This window comes from Ranitomeya variabilis, chromosome 2, assembly GCF_051348905.1.
Source record: "Ranitomeya variabilis isolate aRanVar5 chromosome 2, aRanVar5.hap1, whole genome shotgun sequence".
Lineage (NCBI taxonomy): Eukaryota > Metazoa > Chordata > Amphibia > Anura > Dendrobatidae > Ranitomeya > Ranitomeya variabilis.
This window is the reverse complement of record NC_135233.1, coordinates 37,766,713-37,787,214: the sequence shown is the minus strand read 5'-3', so window position 1 is coordinate 37,787,214 and position 20,502 is coordinate 37,766,713. Positions and strand designations below refer to the sequence as shown.

At 43.6% G+C, this 20,502-nt stretch overlaps 1 protein-coding gene across 2 annotated transcripts in view; it reads right to left on the bottom strand.

Annotated features, from left to right (window-relative positions):
* The window catches only part of LOC143809055 (spermatogenesis-associated protein 7 homolog), a 187,054-nt gene that overhangs the window by 2,779 nt on the left and 163,773 nt on the right, over positions 1-20,502 (bottom strand). For both annotated transcript variants that reach the window (XM_077292220.1, XM_077292219.1), the window contains 2 exons: positions 7,486-7,563; positions 6,446-6,503 (listed from right to left, as the gene is read on the bottom strand). In XM_077292220.1, coding sequence (XP_077148335.1) covers positions 6,446-6,503; positions 7,486-7,563 — 136 coding nt within the window. The remainder of the gene's footprint in view (positions 1-6,445; positions 6,504-7,485; positions 7,564-20,502) is intronic.

The window sequence follows — 20,502 nt, the reverse complement described above, 5'->3', positions numbered from 1 at the left end:
GCGAGTGTGTATTTGTATGTTTGGTATTTTCCTTTATCTCTGTTTGTATTAAGTTGTTAGTCTCGTTGGTGTAGTACGGTACACTACTACTCCCCTCTTCCCTGGGTGGTGAAAGGGTACAGACTGAGGGCGGATTCATTAGCTAAGGCAAGGCACGTGGCCCCGGCCTCTTCACCTTCAGAAGTAATTCAGGGAACAGGGTGAGCTAGGGCACCCCTAGCATTAGGGACAGGGAAGGAGCCTCTGTTCCCGGGACACCTGACAACAGAGTTGTGACAGCAGCTCAGTTTGTTGACTCTTTATACTCTGCATTTATCACTTCAGACACAGTCCTGAACAGTTCAACAAGAAGCAATAGAAGTTCACATAAAAACAGTAAGATGGCATCTACCATCTTTTTTAAACCCCTTGCAGCAAATCTTGCAGGACAGACTTCCAAATCTGGAATGTCCCCCTGGAGAAAGGACTACTGAAGTATAGTAAACCAAAAAAGGTCTAAAGAACTTGGGTGATTTAGTATGGCGGTGGTATTGCTAAGCTTGGTACAGTAGAACCACACGAGGTCCAGGTATTGATACTGTGATCTAAGTATGGTTTAGTAGAACTATCGGAGGTACAGGTGATCTATATTTGGTTTATTCGGGTATTGTGCACAGTTTGGCGATATAACTGCTTATCTGCCTGCAATAACACCTTTCCAGTAAGCTACAAATTGTGAGATTTTCCAGTAAAAAATCCCACAGTAACCTTACCACTCTGACACCTGAAGAATGAAGAACTTCTGCCCTTTTCTCCATAACAAGTCAATAATTGCATCATTACCCTCGCCATCGGCAATTTGTAGCCACTGCTCGTAGGAGGTCATATGTTCACATTATCAGCGCAGGAGAACTGAACCCTCGGGGTATGGCAGGCGAGCCCAGCGCTCTGCATAATTCATCAGCTCATGTTTGGCAAGTCTGAATTTTTTTAACAATTTATTTAATTTTACAAAGTGTGCATGGAGCAGTTTTCGCGGATGATGCACAGTCTGATAGCGGCTAATAATGTTCTACAGCAGCGGACTCCAACCATGGGGTCTCCAGGGTTCGTAGAAATACAACTGTGAACATCCGGTAACAATCTGCTGCCACAGAAACATCAATATTCTGTATCTGAAGTTGAATCTAATGGTGGAGCAAGGAGCCTTTACCGTCCAGCTCCACCAATCCCCTGTGCCGTCTGAGGCTTGGTGCGGAAGGTATGATTACATCACTATATCGTGCCTGCTGCATCAAACCGCCACAGCTGGAAAGAGCCGGACTGCGGAATGATGGTAGGTACGTTGTTTTTTTATTTCAAGATGGAGTGAAGGTGTACAATGTGTGAGCAATCATACAGCATGGACAATAGGAGCACCATACTATGTGGGGGCCATCATACTGTGTGGGGGATATAATGGGGGCATTATACTGTGTTAGGGGGCATTGTGGGGGCATTATTCTGTTTGGGGTCTTCATGCTATGTGAGGGGGCTTTGTGGGGGCATCATACTATGTGAAGGGGCACAAAGTGTGAGCAATTATACGTTGTGGACAATAAGAGCACCATACTATATGGGGGCATCGTACTGTGTGGGGGATATGGTGGGGGCATTATACTGTGCTATGGGGCACTGTGGGGGCATTATTTTGTGTGGGGTCATCATGCTATGTGAGGGAGCACTGTGGGGGCATCATACCATGGTATGATGTGTAGGGGATATCTTGGGGCATTATACCATGTTAAGGGTCACTGCGGGGGCATTATTCTGTGTTGGGGTCATCATGCTGTGTGATGGGGCACTGTAGGGGCATCATACGATGTGAGGGGGCACCATATTGTGTAGGGGATATGGTGGGGCATTATACTGTGTTAGGGGGCATTATTCTTTCTGGGGTCATCATGCTGTATAAGGGGGCACTGTGGGAGCAGCATACTGTGTAGGCATCATAAAATATAAGAAAAAAGTCCCTGTGACGAGGGCATCGGGGGATTGGGTGAGGTCATAAGTATGGTTTAATTAGTTATATATAGTTTTCACGAATATTTCCTTTGAAAACGATGTGTAAATGACAGAATTGCGGTATGTAAAAGCTCATGATAAAATCGCATTACAGTCGGAAAGCAATCGCACTGCATTGGGATGTAAAGCGGATGCTAGTTGTGAAAAATTGGATTGTGCTGGCATGACACTCGCATTACACTCGTGCGACTCTCGGCAGGGAGGCTCGGACCGATTTTTCATACGTTTAGTGTGACTCCGACCTAAGAATAATACATTTCAGCTTATTAATAGGTTCAGTGGTCAAAGTGAAACTGCAGGATTTCAGGATTTTCTTTAGTATAAAGAATTGGCTTGAAAACTTTACAACATCAAGAATCAAAATTCTGTAAAATAACGTTAATATAAAAACTTAATTTATGCAATAATTGTCAGGAACAGAATCGGGATCACCAAGTGTCGCCTTATCATCTTATCATTTATAATAAGCTCATTATCTGATGACACGTTCAGTTTAACATGACTGACAATAAGGTGACGAATGGTGGTCCCAGATCATTTTCTGATTGTTTCAATAATTTTTGTTTTTTATAGTGTCTCCTTTGGTGTTACATCCCCTTTGAAGGTAAACTATCAGATTCCCGACTGTCCCCAATCACAATTATAGCAAAATGGGTGCAGATTTCTGTAATCTGATCCGGTGATTTATGTAACTTACTAACTTCCTCTGTGGTTTTATCCTAGAAAAAACCTATTGAAATTATACGTCCAATTGGGGTCAAATATTAGTGGTCAGGTAGGTGAACAGTTCTATAGGGCCTACTAGGGACATTTAGCCTTATTTGTGTATTATTGTTCCTTACAGTTGACCCATTTATAATCCCCTTTTTAAAGACTTCGCACGTACGAACATATACTTTTAAGTGAAATGCATTAAAAGTTACTTTTTAGGGTTTTATTCTATTTATTCTTTCTTGTACTTTTATTGTACTGCATTACATAGTACAACGAAGCAGGACTAGTCCAGCAGGGCGTCACATCCCCAGGACTAGTCCTGCCTCAGATCATTTTATCACACCTTCCTAGGCATGTGTCACGAGTGTGTCACGTCCTCCTGGGAGATCTGGGACTAGAAAGTCATTACGTATTGTGAATAGCATGTCATCTATTTAGCCTGTGTGTTTCGTGTCCCATATTAAATGGATTTTGTTTCATTTGGTGCTGAACAGGTTGAAATAATGACCCATTCTATGCTGGTTACAAACATGCAGCTCCATCTCTCAGCTGCTCCTTATCTGGTCATTTCCTCTCTCTATAAAAACTAACCAGGCTTTCTCTTCCTCGCCAGTGAAAGGTCTACTTCCTGGTTCCCTAGAGTTGTTGTGCTGAGTTGGAGATTGTTTGTTGCTGCTGGAGATTGTTGTATGCTATTTTTGGGTGTATGATTTTCTCCTTGTCCTATTCCTATTTGGTTTGTACATTCCTTCGCTTCCCTATATACCTCTTTGCCTTTGGTGAGTGTTTTTGTATGTCAGTGGCTTTTCTGTAATCCCTGTGTTGATACACTAGCATTTCTATCCCGGGCCTCCTGGGGGAAGGAGGTGGGGACAACTTAGGATTTAACAGTAGAACAGTAAGGGACGAGGCCCAAACCTCCTCACCTTCAGAGGTAGCTTTGGAAACAGGGATAGTTAGTGCCCTAGCCCAAGGGACAGTGTAGGGAATCAATAAATCTGCTCTTATACAGCTTTAATAGTGGTTGTTGACAGTCCAGGGACCTGACAGCATCCCGAGAACACTTTTACTTGGCATTCCATGGTCCTACAAGGGAAACATTACAGCATTCAACGTGCAACTGTTTCAATATATAGACGATGATACCTTAGTTTAACAGTTGACATTTCGGAGACATCTTCAATATGACAAATGACACATTTTTCTCCTCTGCATTCTGCCGGTGCTGGTGTGAGCACTTATTATCTCTGACCTTTTACCACTCTTGTTATTTTATATTATTTGAGACCTGATGGCATGTTGGATGAGGACGTCCATCCCTGCATCTCTTCACAGTCCTGTAGAGCTAGTGATTGATTATCATACGATCTGTTCTGTTCCAAGTAACGAATGAGGATCTCCTGGCTTGTCTGATTACGGAGGTAGGTAGCGAGGGACACATGATGGCTCTGGACTGTCGGTGTCATCATGGGTACCAATGTACTATTGGGGCAAAATCGTCAAGAAGTTGCCGAACAGTGTGTGACCCAAACTCCTGTAAAGGTTTAAACAGTAAGCACAATGACCTCTGAATACAAAGCGGAGTATCGCACTGGTACCCCAACAATAATCCAATGCGAGTAAGCGATCCAATTTATAACGTCCGTCAGGAGGCGCACAGCTCGACAAATTTTGGTTAGAATTATTTATGGTGTTTTTGTATTCTCATTGTGTCTCATCTCAGCTCACAACACCCCACACATACGCAGGGCTCCGAGGGCGCTCCAGTGCACGCAGGGCTCACACCCTGTCTTGTGACAGTCCACCACTCTGCCGCCAGTCTGTTTTTAGCCTAATTTTCTAGCTTCTCAGTGAGACTCACTCTGGTAGTCACTGCGACTCCCTGCGCCACTCTTGCTTGAATCCAGGATCTCGTCCTCACAGTGGCCCCTCACCCCTTCGGACTGTTCCCTCCAAGTCACTTTGCTGCTCTCACCAGTTATTGGCCCTCTATCTATCAAGTTCTTGTATCTCACTCTGTATAAGCGCTCATTCAGACATCCGATTTGAGTGCTGTTCGTGGTTTTCATGGATCACACTTACCTATAATATTCTATGGGGTTGTGCACATGTCCGATTTTTTTCCTCAGACCGAGAGATCTGCAGAACATTTTGGAGACATGTTCGATTTTGATCCGAGGGTCAGATCAAAATTAGTGGAATTCGGACCCAATTTAAATGATATCTGAGTGAGGTCCAATTTTCATGGACTGTCAGAATGGTGAAATGGTGAAGGCGGAGAAACTTTTTTTTTTTTTAATTTCTCCCTGTACGAGAAAATCATATGACTCTCGGACCACAATCTAATCAAACTCTGATCAGAATCATCCTTCCATTTTTCTTGCATGTGGAGAAATCGAATGTCTGAATGAACCCCAAATCTATTCATCTGAACTTTGACTGTTACTACTACTTCAGGCAGCATGCACTTACCACTTTCTGGGGACTACAACTCTCTGTATCCATAGGAGACAGCTTGTCTTCCTCTCATTACAAGGGTGCACAGCTTCCTCCTTCTAAGACAGTCACAGCGAGAGTACACCCTCTATAATCTGTGTCATGCACAGTGTGGGAAGACTAAGTGCAACACAAAGGGATGAGGGGAAGGAAGCACAGACACTAGAGAAAGGGTGAGTAGAGACCCCTAGGCAGATCTGATAATACCCTACCTGCCCTACCGTCTCTAAATTGGTTCCTCACCAATCGCCGAGCAGGAACCTAAGCCCTGTATCTCCCTAGAGCTACACCCTGGATAAGGAAGGGGCACTGGTCAATCCCCACTGTAAACTAAAGACAAAAAGGTAGACAGAAAAGGGGAATGAACTTAGCTTGAGCAGACTCAGACAGGTAACACCAAACGTCTTCAAACAGCTACAGAGAGGAAGTTAGCCGACTGCTATAGCTCCAAGCCTTCACAAGGGAAAAATGTGAATATCACCGGTGACTCTCTGCAGCAGACTGGGGATTTATAAACCCCCAGGTCTAGGTGTGTCAACTAGAGCCGGAGGGAGGTTGCTGCTGGGCCCTTGGATTAAGGAGTCAGAAGGTTTAAGGAGGCGTCTGTAATGCCAAACGCAGAGACTTTCTGCAGCCAGATGCAGAGCGAGTCTGTTGCATCTGACTCTGCGTCTCCGCACTATTTCTGATGTACATTGACTATTTATTAGACACAAGTTAGACACTAAACAAACTATTCATTAAGTTTATGCACATGAGCGTATATATTGGATGAGTGCTGTCCGATTATCTGCCAATATGGCAAATATACAAAAATACCAAAAGAGACGATCTGACTCAACATTAGGGTGACTAGAATCTGCTTCCTGTGAGGCGGCGCTGGGCGGGGAATAGAGCTGGAGTGGCAGATGCTTCAGAACTACCAAAGTTCATCAGCCTCATTTGCATATCACTTGAAACGCTGATTTCTCAGTAATGGATGAATGGACCGACCATGTAAAGGTATTGTTGTTCTTGTCTCTGAAAGATCTACATGCACAAAAAATTAGTTTTCGGGGTAAAATCCTGCTGACAGATTCCCGTAAACATTTCTACTAGACCAAAAATGTAATCCTGTTTTTGCCATTGATTTCAGTTCAAAGATAGCATAACAACAACATCACAAAGAAACCTAAAAATGATGATTTCTTACCGGGTCAATGTCTGGTTGCTTTCGGTGAAGGTGATCTTGAAACACAAGCTCCATGGCACTGAAGATGGAATAAGATTGTTTATATTATATATTTCCTTAAAGACACTCTGAGAAGATTGTCCTGAGCAATCAACCAGATGCTGCAGAGTTTCAGTGTAAAGCATGGGGGCGAGGGACAGAACACCTGCAGAAATCTATAAGCATGACTTTCCTGACGTAAAGACAACAGAAGCAGAAAGTACTTATTGGACCAGTGCAGCCTCTTGATTGAGAGTGGGGATCAGCTCTTGGAATCTCACCAATATTATTATGATATTTTGAAAGATAATTAATGCTACTTGCACAATAAAAGTGAAGGTGAAGACGTTTTCCAGATACATAGGGAAGACTGGAGGATATTATTGCGGCAGATAGAAGCTGCACTGTTGATTTAGAATAATCCAGCAACTATAGGGGGTTAAAATGGTTATAGCAGACAGGTAGTAGTTAGCTCAGCCCTGGAGGATACTGGGAAAGTTGATATTGTGTCTGGGAGATCCAAAAGTAAGGTGTTGGAGGGTCTCCTGACAGACTGAAATCAGACAAGCTGTATAGACCAGTTTTTTCACAGAAGCGATTGCTCTAATCAAAGAAGCAGTTAGGACAGCCAGGAGCATCTTTATTACCTTAATATAGAAATGAGAGAGCTACAGCACCGGACTTATCCCCCTTCCCCAACCTCACTGCATGACCAATGTGCAGTTCTGCTAAGGTTTAAGACACTGTGCATGAAGAGAAGTTATCTGTGAAGAGACTTTCATATATGAAGTATTGCAAGAAGAGAAGTGATTCTGTGTGATGAAAAGAAGCTTGACTAAAACCCCTGTGATCAATTTCAGTACAGGAACTGTGTCATAGCTGTAAACTGTTACCTCCCCTCTACTGTGAAGAATTATAATTAATGGTCACCCAGGGGAAAATTCCCTCAGGATTCCAAAAAGAACTCATGTTCCCTTTGTATCACCTTCGTATACTGAGTATGCATGCAACATTATTCTCACCTATCGGATCTGCAGCCTCTTAATATTATATCATTGGTGATTTCTTCAAGAAAACGGAGATATTTTAAGTCTTCTTCCCTGTAAATAGAAAAGTCTCAGTACAATGGGGGAATGGACTGAACCGCAATGCACAAAGCTGTCCTGTTTCATCATCTGCTTAGATGCCACCATTAAACGTGGCGATGGCCCATCTAGGGGTATTGTCTGGTTAACGACTTCCCACTGAGAACATTTTTTGTCTTTTTGCTTTAAATTTTTCATACAGAAAAATACAGAGAAAGGGAACAAACCACTTCTTGTTTTCAGGATCTATAGATGTAGATACTGAAGCAAAAAATAAAAGATATATAGAGGACAGCTGATAATCAGTGGGACGCCTGGCTCCAATTTCTATCCTAAGGTTTTATCTTTTCTGACGTAGCAGCCTCGTTCCTGTATAGGATCGGCTATTTACATCCGGTCTTGTATCCAAATTGTAAGAGGGAGGGTGAATTTTATGCATCTTATTTTTTATGAAATGCCTTTTAAAATAAAGTCCAAGGCAACTTCCTAAATGTTATTTTTTAGAAGATCCAAGAAAGTTTTGTTATCTGTAAAGCAACGATTCCCGGTTTGTTGTCACGAGTGGATCATGTCTTCCTGGGAGATCTGGGGTTAGAAGATTACTATGTATTTTGAATAGCAGATCTTCTATTTAGCCTGTGTGTTTGGGTCCTATATTAAATGGATTTGGTTTCCTTTTGTGCTGAAGAGGTTAATGACCCTTTCTGTTCTGGTCAGAAACTTGCAGCTCCATTTCACCTGCTTCTGATATGGTCATTACCTCTCCCTATAAAACCTGGTCAGACCTTCTCTTTCTTGAAAGTGAAAGCTTTGCTTCCTAGCTCCTTGGAGTCGCTGTGCTGAATAGGAGATCGTTGTTGCTACTGGAGATTGTTGTGTGCTGTTTTTGGGTGTACGTTTCCCTCATTGTCCTATTCCCATTTGGTTGGTACATTTCTATTCCTCCCTATATACCTATCTACCTTTGGTGAGTGTTTGTATGTTTGTTGCCTTCTGTTATGCCTGTTTTGTCTTTGTGTCTTGTTCACCTTACATGCCTCATGGTGTGGAGGAGGGGATAGATCAGGGTTTAACGGGAGCATAGTAAAGTTGGAGACTCAGGCCTCTCTACCTTCAAGAGTACCCCCAAAACAGGGATAGTTAGGGTCTCCGTTCCAGGGACAGTTAAAGCCCCCTCCCTTACCAAAGACCATCACAGCGTGACATTTACATATTCTTCTGACACTTCGTCCACAAGGGAGATATGACCAGTGACATTTACCAGCAGCGTTCATTGAACTCCCAGATTTCTCAGTGCTTACACATCTCCTGGACTGTCAGGAAATTATTATTATTATTCCTTTGGAGGACTTACTTTAAACTGCAGACTCAGCTAGCCACTCTGACCTATGGGTACCTAGCCTCTGCGAGACCCATGATATATATGTACTTTTTGCTGGACTTTTGATTGTGCCTATTGGTACCTATTTCTACTGGAACTCCCCTGATGATTCTCCATTATTGGAGTTGAAACGGGTAGGGAGAAGAGAGATATTGGGTATATGAATTAAATGGTGGGTGTCCATAGTAGGGCTTAGGCTGGTTTCACACTTGCGTTTTTGTCCACTGCGTTTTAGCGCTAAAAAAACGCATGCGTTTTTTTTTCTATACTTAACATTAAAAAACGCATGCGTTTTTTTGCGTGCGTTTTGACACGTTTTCGGCAACGAATGCGTTTTTTGACGCGTGCGTTCATTTGCAGAAATGCAACATGTAATAATTTCTAGCTGCGTTTTTTTGCCGCAAAAAAACGCATGCGTTTATTCGCGGCAAAAAAATACATTGCTGTCTATGTAAACACATGTGTTTTTAAGCACATGCGTTTGCTTGCGTTAAAAACGCATGCGTTTTTATAGAAAAACACAAGAAAACACAAGAAAAAACAAGAAAACCCTAACCCTACCCCTAACCCTAACCCTAACCCTGACAAGCCATCCCCCACCATCAAGGTGATAAAGGGATCCAAACCCTAACCCTATATGACAGTCAATACTCTACGAGTTTATATTTTTAGTACTCTATAGCAATACCGTATATCTTGGGGTGTCCACATTGAACAAAGCTTTTTATTAGAAGAATGTCCTGGTCACCAGGTCAACATAATAGCCAATTCCTATGGATCCCTAGGATCCCTAGGGTTAGGGGTAGGGTTAGGGTTAGGGTTTGGATGCCTTTATCACCTTGATGGTTGGGGTTGGCTTGTCAGGGGTAGGGGTAGGGTTTGGATGCCTTTATCACCTTGATGGTGGGGGGTGGCTTGTCAGGGTTAGGGGTAGGTTTAGGGTTAGGGTTAGGGTTTGGATGCCTTTATCACCTTGATGGTGGGGGTGGCTTGTTAGGGGTAGGGTTAGGGTTAGGGTTTGGATGCCTTTATCACCTTGATGGTGGGGGGTGGCTTGTCAGGGTTAGGGTTAGGGGTAGGGTTAGGATCCCTAGGGTTACTAGGGATCCTAACCCTAACCCTAGCTATTTCTGTTTATAGTGGGTTTTCTAGTTGATTTTGATGATTGGCAGCTGTCACACACTTCTCAGCATGCGTTTAAAAAACGCAGGAAAAAACGCATGTAAACGCCGCGGTTTTTTTTCTGCATGCAAAAACGCATGGGTCTAAAAAACACGGCGTTTTTTCACCACATGCGTTTTTTTAAAAAACGCTGCAGATCAAAACGCAAGTGTGAAACCAGCCTTATTTGGGGCCTCTCCTTGTGAGGACAGGAGTTCTGCAGGGGCACAACAGGGAAGATAGTGGAAGCAAACTTACCCCCACCCCTTGCCCATACTTCTGGACCACCATTCTCCAGCTTTGGAGATTGAGAAGCAAACTGCTATATTGATATGTCCGTTCATATTGGTAAAACTGATCCAATTTTTATATTTGAGCACTGGTTCACTTGAGCACTTTTGGTTTATGTTTGTGTTTTGTTGGTATCCAAGATTTTTAAATTCTATAATATTAAAGGATATGTTTTAATATTGGGATATCCTTCATAGCTATATTGTGTTATCATCCCTGAGGGTACAGGAACGGTGTTGCTTATTGCACGCCATAGCTATTTACATTGTTCTATTAAAACACTCTTACTTCTGATTATGACGTTGCGTCAGCAGATGACTTCCATGACATGTGCATACACCATCGCAACATCAACTTGTGGATGACACCTGTCGATCGTGCATCATCTTTTTCGCATGCGGGGGCGAGCGGTGTCAGAGAATCCCTTGAAGGTTTAAGGACACTTGTCATTTTGTAGAATTAATTCGAATAAAGCCTCCAAATCGGCACCCTGGCAGGTGAAGCCTCTTCCGGTGCCTCGTAGGCACGAGCCGGTGTCTGCTTTGCTCATATGCCGGGCACAGTCCCAGGAGAGATCAGAGCTGGCTCTGTTACAATGTGTCACCAAACTATTCAGCTATTTTCCTGTTTTATTATCTTGTTTACCGGCTCTGTAACTACGTGTTATGGATGGAGCCCGTTACAAGGAAACAATAACGCGGCCGAGCGGGAATTGAAGGGATTTGACACATCATTACACATCTGTAGCTGTACGACTGCACTGTGCTAATTAATCACCCTGTATGTGACACTAGCCGAGCCCAGATAGGACCATTGTTATTATGTATGGATTATTCTACAGATTTAATCCTCCAGCTGGTGCAAAACTACAAGTCCCAGCACTTCTAGGTAGTAGGTTTGCAAAGCACAACGTTTTTGCAATTACTGGAGATCAGTGATGAGCGTATGTGCTGAGACAAGGTGTTATCTGAGCATGCTCGGTTGCTAACTGAGGGTCTTCGGCGTGCTCGAAAACTGAGTTCGAGTCTCTGCGGCTGTATTCATATTTATAAGACAGGTTCCCTTAACCCCTTCATGACCCAGCCTATTTTGACCTTAATGACCTGGCCGTCTTTTGCAATTCTGACCAGTGTCCCTTTATGAGGTAATAACTCTGGAACGCTTCAACGGATCCTAGCGGTTCTGAGATTGTTTTTTCGTGACATATTGGGCTTCATGTTAGTGGTAAATTTAGGTTGATAATTTTTGCGTTTATTTGTGAAAAAAAATGGAAATTTGGCGAAAATTTTGCAATTTTCAAATTTTGAATTTTTATTCTGTTAAACGAGAGAGTTATGTGACATAAAATAGTTAATAAATAACATTACCCACATGTCTACTTTACATCAGCACAATTTTGGAAACAAAATTTTTTTTGCTAGGAAGTTATAAGGGTTAAAATTTGACCAGCGATTTCTAATTTTTACAACGAAATTTACAAAACCAATTTTTAGGGACCCCTAACCCTAACCATAATCCTAACCACAAGCCTAATCTTAACCCTATTTCCAACCCTAGCCCTAATTCCAACCCTAACTCTAATTCCAACCCTAACCCTAAGGCTATGTGCCCATGTTGCTGATTCGTGTGAGATTTTTCCGCACCATTTTTGAAAAATCCGCAGGTAAAAGGCACTGCGTTTTATCTGCGGATTTACCGTGGATTTCCAGTATTTTTTGTGCGGATTTCACTTGCGGATTCCTATTGAGGAACAGGTGTAAAACGCTGCAGAATCCGCTCAAAGAATTGACATGCTGCGGAAAATACAATGCAGCGTTTCCGCGCTGTATTTTCCGCACCATGGGCACAGCGGATTTGGTTTTCCATAGGTTTACATGGTACTGTAAACCAGATGGAAAACTGCTACGAATCCGCAGCGGCCAATCCGCAGCCAAATCCGCACCGTGTGCACATAGCCTAATTCTAACCCTAATTCTAACCCTCACCCTAACCTAGTTCTAACCCTAACCCTAGTTCTAACCCTAACCCTAGTGGAAAAATAAAAGTAAATATATTTTCTTTATTTTATTATTGTCCCTACCTATGGGGGTGATAAAGGGGGGGGGGTTCAGTTACTATTTTTTTTATTTCGATCACTGTGATAGGTTTTATCACAGTGATCAAGATGTACCTGGAATGAATCTGCCGGCCGGCAGATTCGGCGGGCGCACTACGCATGCTGTTGTGAATTTGCTTTTTGCTCCCTCTAGTGGTTACTAGTTTTTTGACTCTGGTTTTTCTGTCATTCCTTTTATCCGCACCTGGGTCGTTAGTTAGGGGTGTTGCTATATAAGCTCCCTGGACCTTCAGTTCAATGCCTGGCAACGTAGTTATCAGAGCTAGTCTGCTGTGCTCTTGTCTACTGATCCTGGTTCCAGTTATATCAGCTAAGTCTGCCTTTTGCTTTTTGCTATTTGTTTTGGTTTTGTATTTTTGTCCAGCTTGTTCCAAATCTACATCCTGACCTTTGCTGTAAGCTCTAGGGGGCTGGTGTTCTCCCCCCGGACCGTTAGACGGTTCGGGGGTTCTTGAATTTCCAGTGTGGATTTTGATAGGGTTTTTGTTGACCATATAAGTTACCTTTCTTTATTCTGCTATCAGTAAGCGGGCCTCTCTGTGCTAAACCTGGTTCATTTCTGTGTTTGTCATTTCCTCTTACCTCACCGTCATTATTTGTGGGGGGCTTCTATCCAGCTTTGGGGTCCCCTTCTCTGGAGGCAAGAAAGGTCTTTGTTTTCCTCTACTAGGGGTAGCTAGATTCTCCGGCTGGCGCGTGTCATCTAGAATCAACGTAGGAATGATCCCCGGCTACTTCTAGTGTTGGCGTTAGGAGTAGATATATGGTCAACCCAGTTACCACTGCCCTATGAGCTGGATTTTTGTATTCTGCAGACTTCCACGTTCCTCTGAGACCCTCGCCATTGGGGTCATAACAGTTTGCCAGGCCAGTATTAAATGTTTAATGCATTGCAGAAGAGGGATTATAAGAAAGAAGATTCTGAGTTTTTTTTGTTTTTTTTCTGCTTCCCCTTTACCTCAGAGTGGCTATGCTTGCTGCAGACATGAATGTCCAGACCTTGATTACAAGTGTGGACCAGCTGGCTACTCGTGTGCAGGGCATACAAGACTATGTTATCAGAAATCCTATGTCAGAACCTAAAATACCGATTCCTGAACTGTTTTCCGGAGACAGGTTTAAGTTTAGGAATTTCGTGAATAATTGTAAATTGTTTTTGTCCCTGAGACCCTGTTCATCTGGAGATTCTGCTCAGCAAGTAAAAATTGTTATTTCGTTCTTACGGGGCGACCCTCAGGATTGGGCTTTTTCGCTGGCACCAGGAGATCCGGCATTGGCTGATCTTGATGCGTTTTTTCTGGCGCTCGGTTTACTTTATGAGGAACCCAATCTTGAGATTCAGGCAGAAAAGGCCTTGCTGGCTATGTCTCAGGGGCAGGACGAGGCTGAAGTGTATTGCCAAAAATTTCGGAAATGGTCCGTGCTGACACATTGGAACGAGTGTGCACTGGCCGCTAATTTTAGAAATGGCCTTTCTGAAGCCATTAAGAATGTTATGGTGGGTTTTCCCATTCCCACAGGTCTGAATGATACTATGGCACTGGCTATTCAAATTGACCGGCGGTTGCGGGAGCGCAAAACCGCAAATTCCCTCATGGTGTTGTCTGAACAGACACCTAATTCGGTGCAATGTGATAGAAAAACCGCAAATTCCCTCATGGTGTTGTCTGAACAGACACCTGATTTAATGCAATGTGATAGAATCCTGACTAGAAATGAGCGGAAAATTCATAGACGCCGGAATGGCTTGTGCTACTACTGTGGTGATTCTACACATGTTATCTCAGCATGCTCTAAACGTATAGCTAAGGTTGTTAGTCCTGTCACCGTTGGTAATTTGCAACCTAAATTTATTCTGTCTGTAACTTTGATTTGCTCACTGTCATCTTATCCTGTCATGGCGTTTGTAGATTCAGGTGCTGCCCTGAGTCTTATGGATCTGTCATTTGCTAAGCGCTGTGGTTTTACTCTTGAACCATTAGAAAATCCTATTCCTCTTAGGGGTATTGATGCTACACCATTGGCAGCAAATAAACCGCAGTATTGGACACAGGTTACCATGTGCATGACTCCTGAACACCGCGAGGTGATACGTTTCCTGGTTTTACATAAAATGCATGATTTGGTTGTTTTAGGGCTGCCATGGTTACAGACCCATAATCCAGTCTTGGACTGGAAGGCTATGTCAGTCTCAAGTTGGGGCTGTCGTGGTATTCATGGGGATTCCCTGCCTGTGTATATTGCTTCTTCTACGCCTTCGGAAGTTCCGGAGTATTTGTCTGATTATCAGGATGTCTTCAGTGAGTCTGAGTCCAGTGCACTGCCTCCTCATAGGGACTGTGACTGTGCTATAGATTTGATCCCAGGCAGTAAATTTCCTAAGGGAAGACTGTTTAATCTGTCGGTACCTGAACATACCGCTATGCGTTCATATATCAAGAAGTCTCTGGAGAAAGGACATATTCGTCCGTCTTCTTCCCCTCTTGGTGCGGGATTCTTTTTTGTGGCAAAAAAGGACGGATCTTTGAGACCTTGTATTGATTATCGGCTTTTAAATAAGATCACTGTCAAATTTCAGTATCCTTTACCGCTGTTGTCTGACTTGTTTGCCCGGATTAAGGGTGCCAAGTGGTTCACCAAGATAGACCTTCGTGGTGCGTACAACCTTGTGCGCATTAAGCAAGGTGATGAATGGAAAACCGCATTCAATACGCCCGAAGGTCATTTTGAGTACTTGGTGATGCCTTTTGGGCTCTCCAATGCGCCTTCAGTTTTTCAGTCCTTTATGCATGACATTTTCCGGAAGTATCTGGATAAATTTTTGATTGTTTATCTGGATGATATTTTGTTTTTTTCTGATAATTGGGATTCGCATGTGGAGCAGGTCAGGTTGGTCTTTAAAATTTTGCGTGAAAATTCTTTGTTTGTCAAGGGCTCAAAGTGTCTCTTTGGTGTACAGAAGGTTCCCTTTTTGGGGTTCATTTTTTCCCCTTCTGCTGTGGAGATGGACCCAGTCAAGGTCCGAGCTATTCTTGATTGGACTCAGCCCTCGTCAGTTAAGAGTCTTCAGAAGTTCTTGGGCTTCGCTAACTTCTACCGTCGTTTTATCGCTAATTTTTCTAGCATTGTGAAACCTTTGACGGATATGACCAAGAAGGGCTCCGATGTAGCTAACTGGGCTCCTGCTGCCGTGGAGGCTTTCCAGGAGTTGAAACGCCGGTTTACTTCGGCGCCTGTTTTGTGCCAGCCTGACGTCTCACTTCCCTTTCAGGTTGAGGTGGATGCTTCGGAGATTGGGGCAGGGGCCGTTTTGTCGCAGAGAGGCCCTGGTTGCTCTGTTATGAAACCTTGTGCCTTTTTCTCTAGGAAGTTTTCGCCTGCCGAGCGAAATTATGATGTGGGCAATCGGGAGTTGTTGGCCATGAAATGGGCATTTGAGGAGTGGCGTCATTGGCTCGAGGGTGCTAAGCATCGTGTGGTGGTCTTGACTGATCACAAAAATCTGATGTATCTCGAGTCTGCTAAACGCCTTAATCCGAGACAGGCCCGCTGGTCATTGTTTTTCTCCCGCTTTGATTTTGTTGTCTCGTATTTACCAGGTTCAAAGAATGTGAAGGCCGATGCTCTTTCTAGGAGCTTTGTGCCTGATGCTCCTGGAGTCGCTGATCCTGTTGGTATTCTTAAAGATGGAGTTATCTTGTCAGCTATTTCTCCGGATCTGCGACGTGTGTTGCAGAGATTTCAGGCTGATAGGCCTGAGTCTTGTCCACCTGACAGACTGTTTGTCCCGGATAAGTGGACCAGCAGAGTCATTTCCGAGGTTCATTCCTCGGTGTTGGCAGGTCACCCGGGAATTTTTGGCACCAGAGATCTGGTGGCCAGGTCCTTTTGGTGGCCTTCCTTGTCAAGGGATGTGTGGTCATTTGTGCAGTCCTGTGGGACTTGTGCTCGAGCTAAGCCTTGCTGTTCTCGTGCCAGCGGTTTGCTCTTGCCCTTGCCTGTCCCGAAGAGACCTTGGACACATATCTCCATGGATTTCATTTCTGATCTTCCGCTATCTCAGGGCATGTCCGTTATCTGGGTGATATGTGATCGCTTCTCCAAGATGGTCCATTTGGTTCCTTTGCCTAAGCTGCCTTCCTCTTCCGATCTGGTTCCTGTGTTTTTCCAGAACGTGGTTCGTTTGCACGGCATCCCTGAGAATATTGTGTCAGACAGAGGATCCCAGTTCGTTTCCAGGTTCTGGCGATCCTTTTGTAGTAGGATGGGCATTGATTTGTCGTTTTCGTCTGCTTTCCATCCTCAGACTAATGGACAGACGGAGCGAACCAATCAGACTTTGGAGGCTTATTTGAGGTGTTTTGTCTCTGCTGATCAGGACGATTGGGTGACATTCTTGCCGTTGGCTGAGTTTGCCCTTAATAATCGGGCTAGTTCCACCACCTTGGTTTCGCCTTTTTTCTGCAACTCTGGTTTCCATCCTCGCTTTTCTTCGGGTCATGTGGAGCCTTCTGACTGTCCTGGGGTGGATTCTGTGGTGGATAGGTTGCAGCAGATCTGGAATCATGTGGTGGACAACTTGAAGTTGTCACAGGAGAAGGCTCAGCGCTTTGCCAACCGCCGCCGCGGTGTGGGTCCCCGACTACGCGTTGGGGATTTGGTATGGCTTTCGTCCCGCTTTGTTCCTATGAAGGTCTCCTCTCCCAAATTTAAACCTCGTTTTATTGGGCCTTACAAGATATTGGAAATCCTTAATCCTGTATCTTTTCGTCTGGATCTTCCTGTGTCGTTTGCTATTCACAATGTATTTCATAGGTCCTTGTTGCGGCGGTACATTGTGCCTGTAGTTCCTTCTGCTGAGCCTCCTGCTCCGGTGTTGGTTGAGGGCGAGTTGGAGTACGTGGTGGAGAAGATCTTGGATTCTCGCCTCTCCAGGCGGAGGCTTCAGTACCTGGTCAAGTGGAAGGGCTATGGTCAGGAGGATAATTCCTGGGTGGTCGCCTCTGATGTTCATGCGGCCGATTTAGTTCGTGCCTTTCATGCCGCTCATCCTGATCGCCCTGGTGGTCGTGGTGAGGGTTCGGTGACCCCTCACTAAGGGGGGGGTACTGTTGTGAATTTGCTTTTTGCTCCCTCTAGTGGTTACTAGTTTTTTGACTCTGGTTTTTCTGTCATTCCTTTTATCCGCACCTGGGTCGTTAGTTAGGGGTGTTGCTATATAAGCTCCCTGGACCTTCAGTTCAATGCCTGGCAACGTAGTTATCAGAGCTAGTCTGCTGTGCTCTTGTCTACTGATCCTGGTTCCAGTTATATCAGCTAAGTCTGCCTTTTGCTTTTTGCTATTTGTTTTGGTTTTGTATTTTTGTCCAGCTTGTTCCAAATCTACATCCTGACCTTTGCTGTAAGCTCTAGGGGGCTGGTGTTCTCCCCCCGGACCGTTAGACGGTTCGGGGGTTCTTGAATTTCCAGTGTGGATTTTGATAGGGTTTTTGTTTTGTTGGGCCTCTCTGTGCTAAACCTGGTTCATTTCTGTGTTTGTCATTTCCTCTTACCTCACCGTCATTATTTGTGGGGGGCTTCTATCCAGCTTTGGGGTCCCCTTCTCTGGAGGCAAAAAAGGTCTTTGTTTTCCTCTACTAGGGGTAGCTAGATTCTCCGGCTGGCGCGTGTCATCTAGAATCAACGTAGGAATGATCCCCGGCTACTTCTAGTGTTGGCGTTAGGAGTAGATATATGGTCAACCCAGTTACCACTGCCCTATGAGCTGGATTTTTGTATTCTGCAGACTTCCACGTTCCTCTGAGACCCTCGCCATTGGGGTCATAACAGCATGCGCCGCCATTTTGGAAGATGGCAGCGCCCATGGAGCAGACGGACGGACACCGGGAGGCTCGGTAAGTATGATGGGGGATCAGAGCACAGGGGGATCGGAGCACGGGGTGGTGGGATCGGAGCACGGGGGAGCGGACAGGAGGATGGGGAAGCGGACAGGTGGACGGAGGGGAGCGGAGCACAGGACGGAGGACTGGGGAGGAGATCGGTGGCAGGGGGCAGATCAGGGTTTCCAGCCATGGCCGATGATATTGCAGCATCGGCCATGGCTGGATTTTAATATTCCACCAAATTTCATAGGTGAAATATTACAAATCGCTCTGATTGGCTGTTTCACTTTCAACAGCCAATCAGAGCGATCGTAGCCACGGGGGGGTGAAGTCACCCCCCCTGGGCTGAAGTACCACTCCCCCTGTCCCTGCAGATTGGGTGAAATTGGAGTTAACCCTTTCACCCGATCTGCAGGGACGTGATCCCTCCATGACGCATACGCTGCGTCACAGGTCGGATTGGCACCGACTTTCATGACGCAGCGTATGCGTCATAGGTCGGGAAGGGGTTAAAGGGTTATTTTTTTCTTATGTAAATGCATGCAAATTTTGGCTAAAAATTATTTTTGTAATTGAGACTAATCAAAAACTATTCACCGTTTGCCTTCTATGGCCATTGTCTACTGCAGAATGTTAATTGAAAATCCATCAGTGAACTCGTTCTGACGATTTAATGGGAGACTTCACAACTCTTATCTCTTTTTTTCTGAGCTCCTTACTGATTATGACTGTGATTTATGATCACGGAACACATCAAAGTTGAATGTGCTGGGAAACTAAGAGCCTGAAAGAGACAAAAAATTATGCAAAATTTTGAATGAAATCAAATTGCAAAAATGATATTTTGCCCCAAATACATGCATTTAAAGAAGCTCTCCCATGGAGATTTTTTTTTTACTGGATGAGAAGTAAGATTATGGATTCTTTACTGTACAAGCAATGAGATTATGGATTCTTTACCGGATGAGAAGTAAGATTATGTATTCTTTATTATAAGAGTAGTGAGATTATGGCTTATTTACTGTGTGAGTAGTGAGATTATGAATTCTTTACTGGATGATCAGTAAAATGATGGATTCTTTACAGTACAAGCTCTGAGATTATGGTTTCTTTACAGTACAAGCAGTGAGATTATGGATTGTTTACTGGATGAGCAGTAAGATTATGGATTCTTTACTATATGAGCAATGAGATTATGGATTCTTTACTGTATTAGCTGGGAGATTATGGATTTTTTACTGGATGAGAAGTAAAATTATGGATTCTTTACTATACATGTAGTGAGATTATGGCTTCTTTACTGTACAAGTATGGAGATTATGGATTATTTACTGGATGAGCAGTAAGATTATGAATTATTTACTGTATGAGCAGGTAGATTATGGATTATTTACTGTATGAGCAGTGATATTATGGATTCTTTACTGGATGAGCAATAAAATTATGGATTCTTTACTATACGAGTAGTGAGATTATGGCTTTTTTTATTGTACAAGCAGTGAGATTATGGATTCTTTACTGTGTGACAAGTGATATTATGTCTTTACTGTACAAGCAGTGAGATTATGGATTTTTTACTGGATGAGCAGTAAGATTATGGATTCTTTACTGCACAAACAGTGAGATTAAGGATTCTTTACTGTGTGAGCAGTGATACTATGGATTCTTTACTGGATGAGCAGTAAGATTATAGATTCTTTACTATACGAGTAGTGAGATTATGGCTTCTTTACTGTACAAGCAGTGAGATTATGGATTCTTTAATGTACAAGCAGTGAGATTATGGATTCCTTACTGGATGAGCAGTAAGATTATGGATTCCTTACTGGATGAGTAGTAAGATTATGGATTCTTTACTGGATGAGCAGTAAGATTATGGATTCTTTACTGGATGAGCAGTAAGATTATGGATTATTTACTGTAAGAGCAGTGAGACTATGGATTCTTTACTGTAAGAGCAGTGAGACTATGGATTCTTTACTGTAAGAGCTGTGAGATTATGGATTCTTCACTATAAGAGCAGTCAGACTATGGATCTCAGCCTCACGATGATATAATGGTCGATTCACTAAATAAATACAAGGAGGCCTAGATGCATCTCTTGATAAATATAATATTACAGA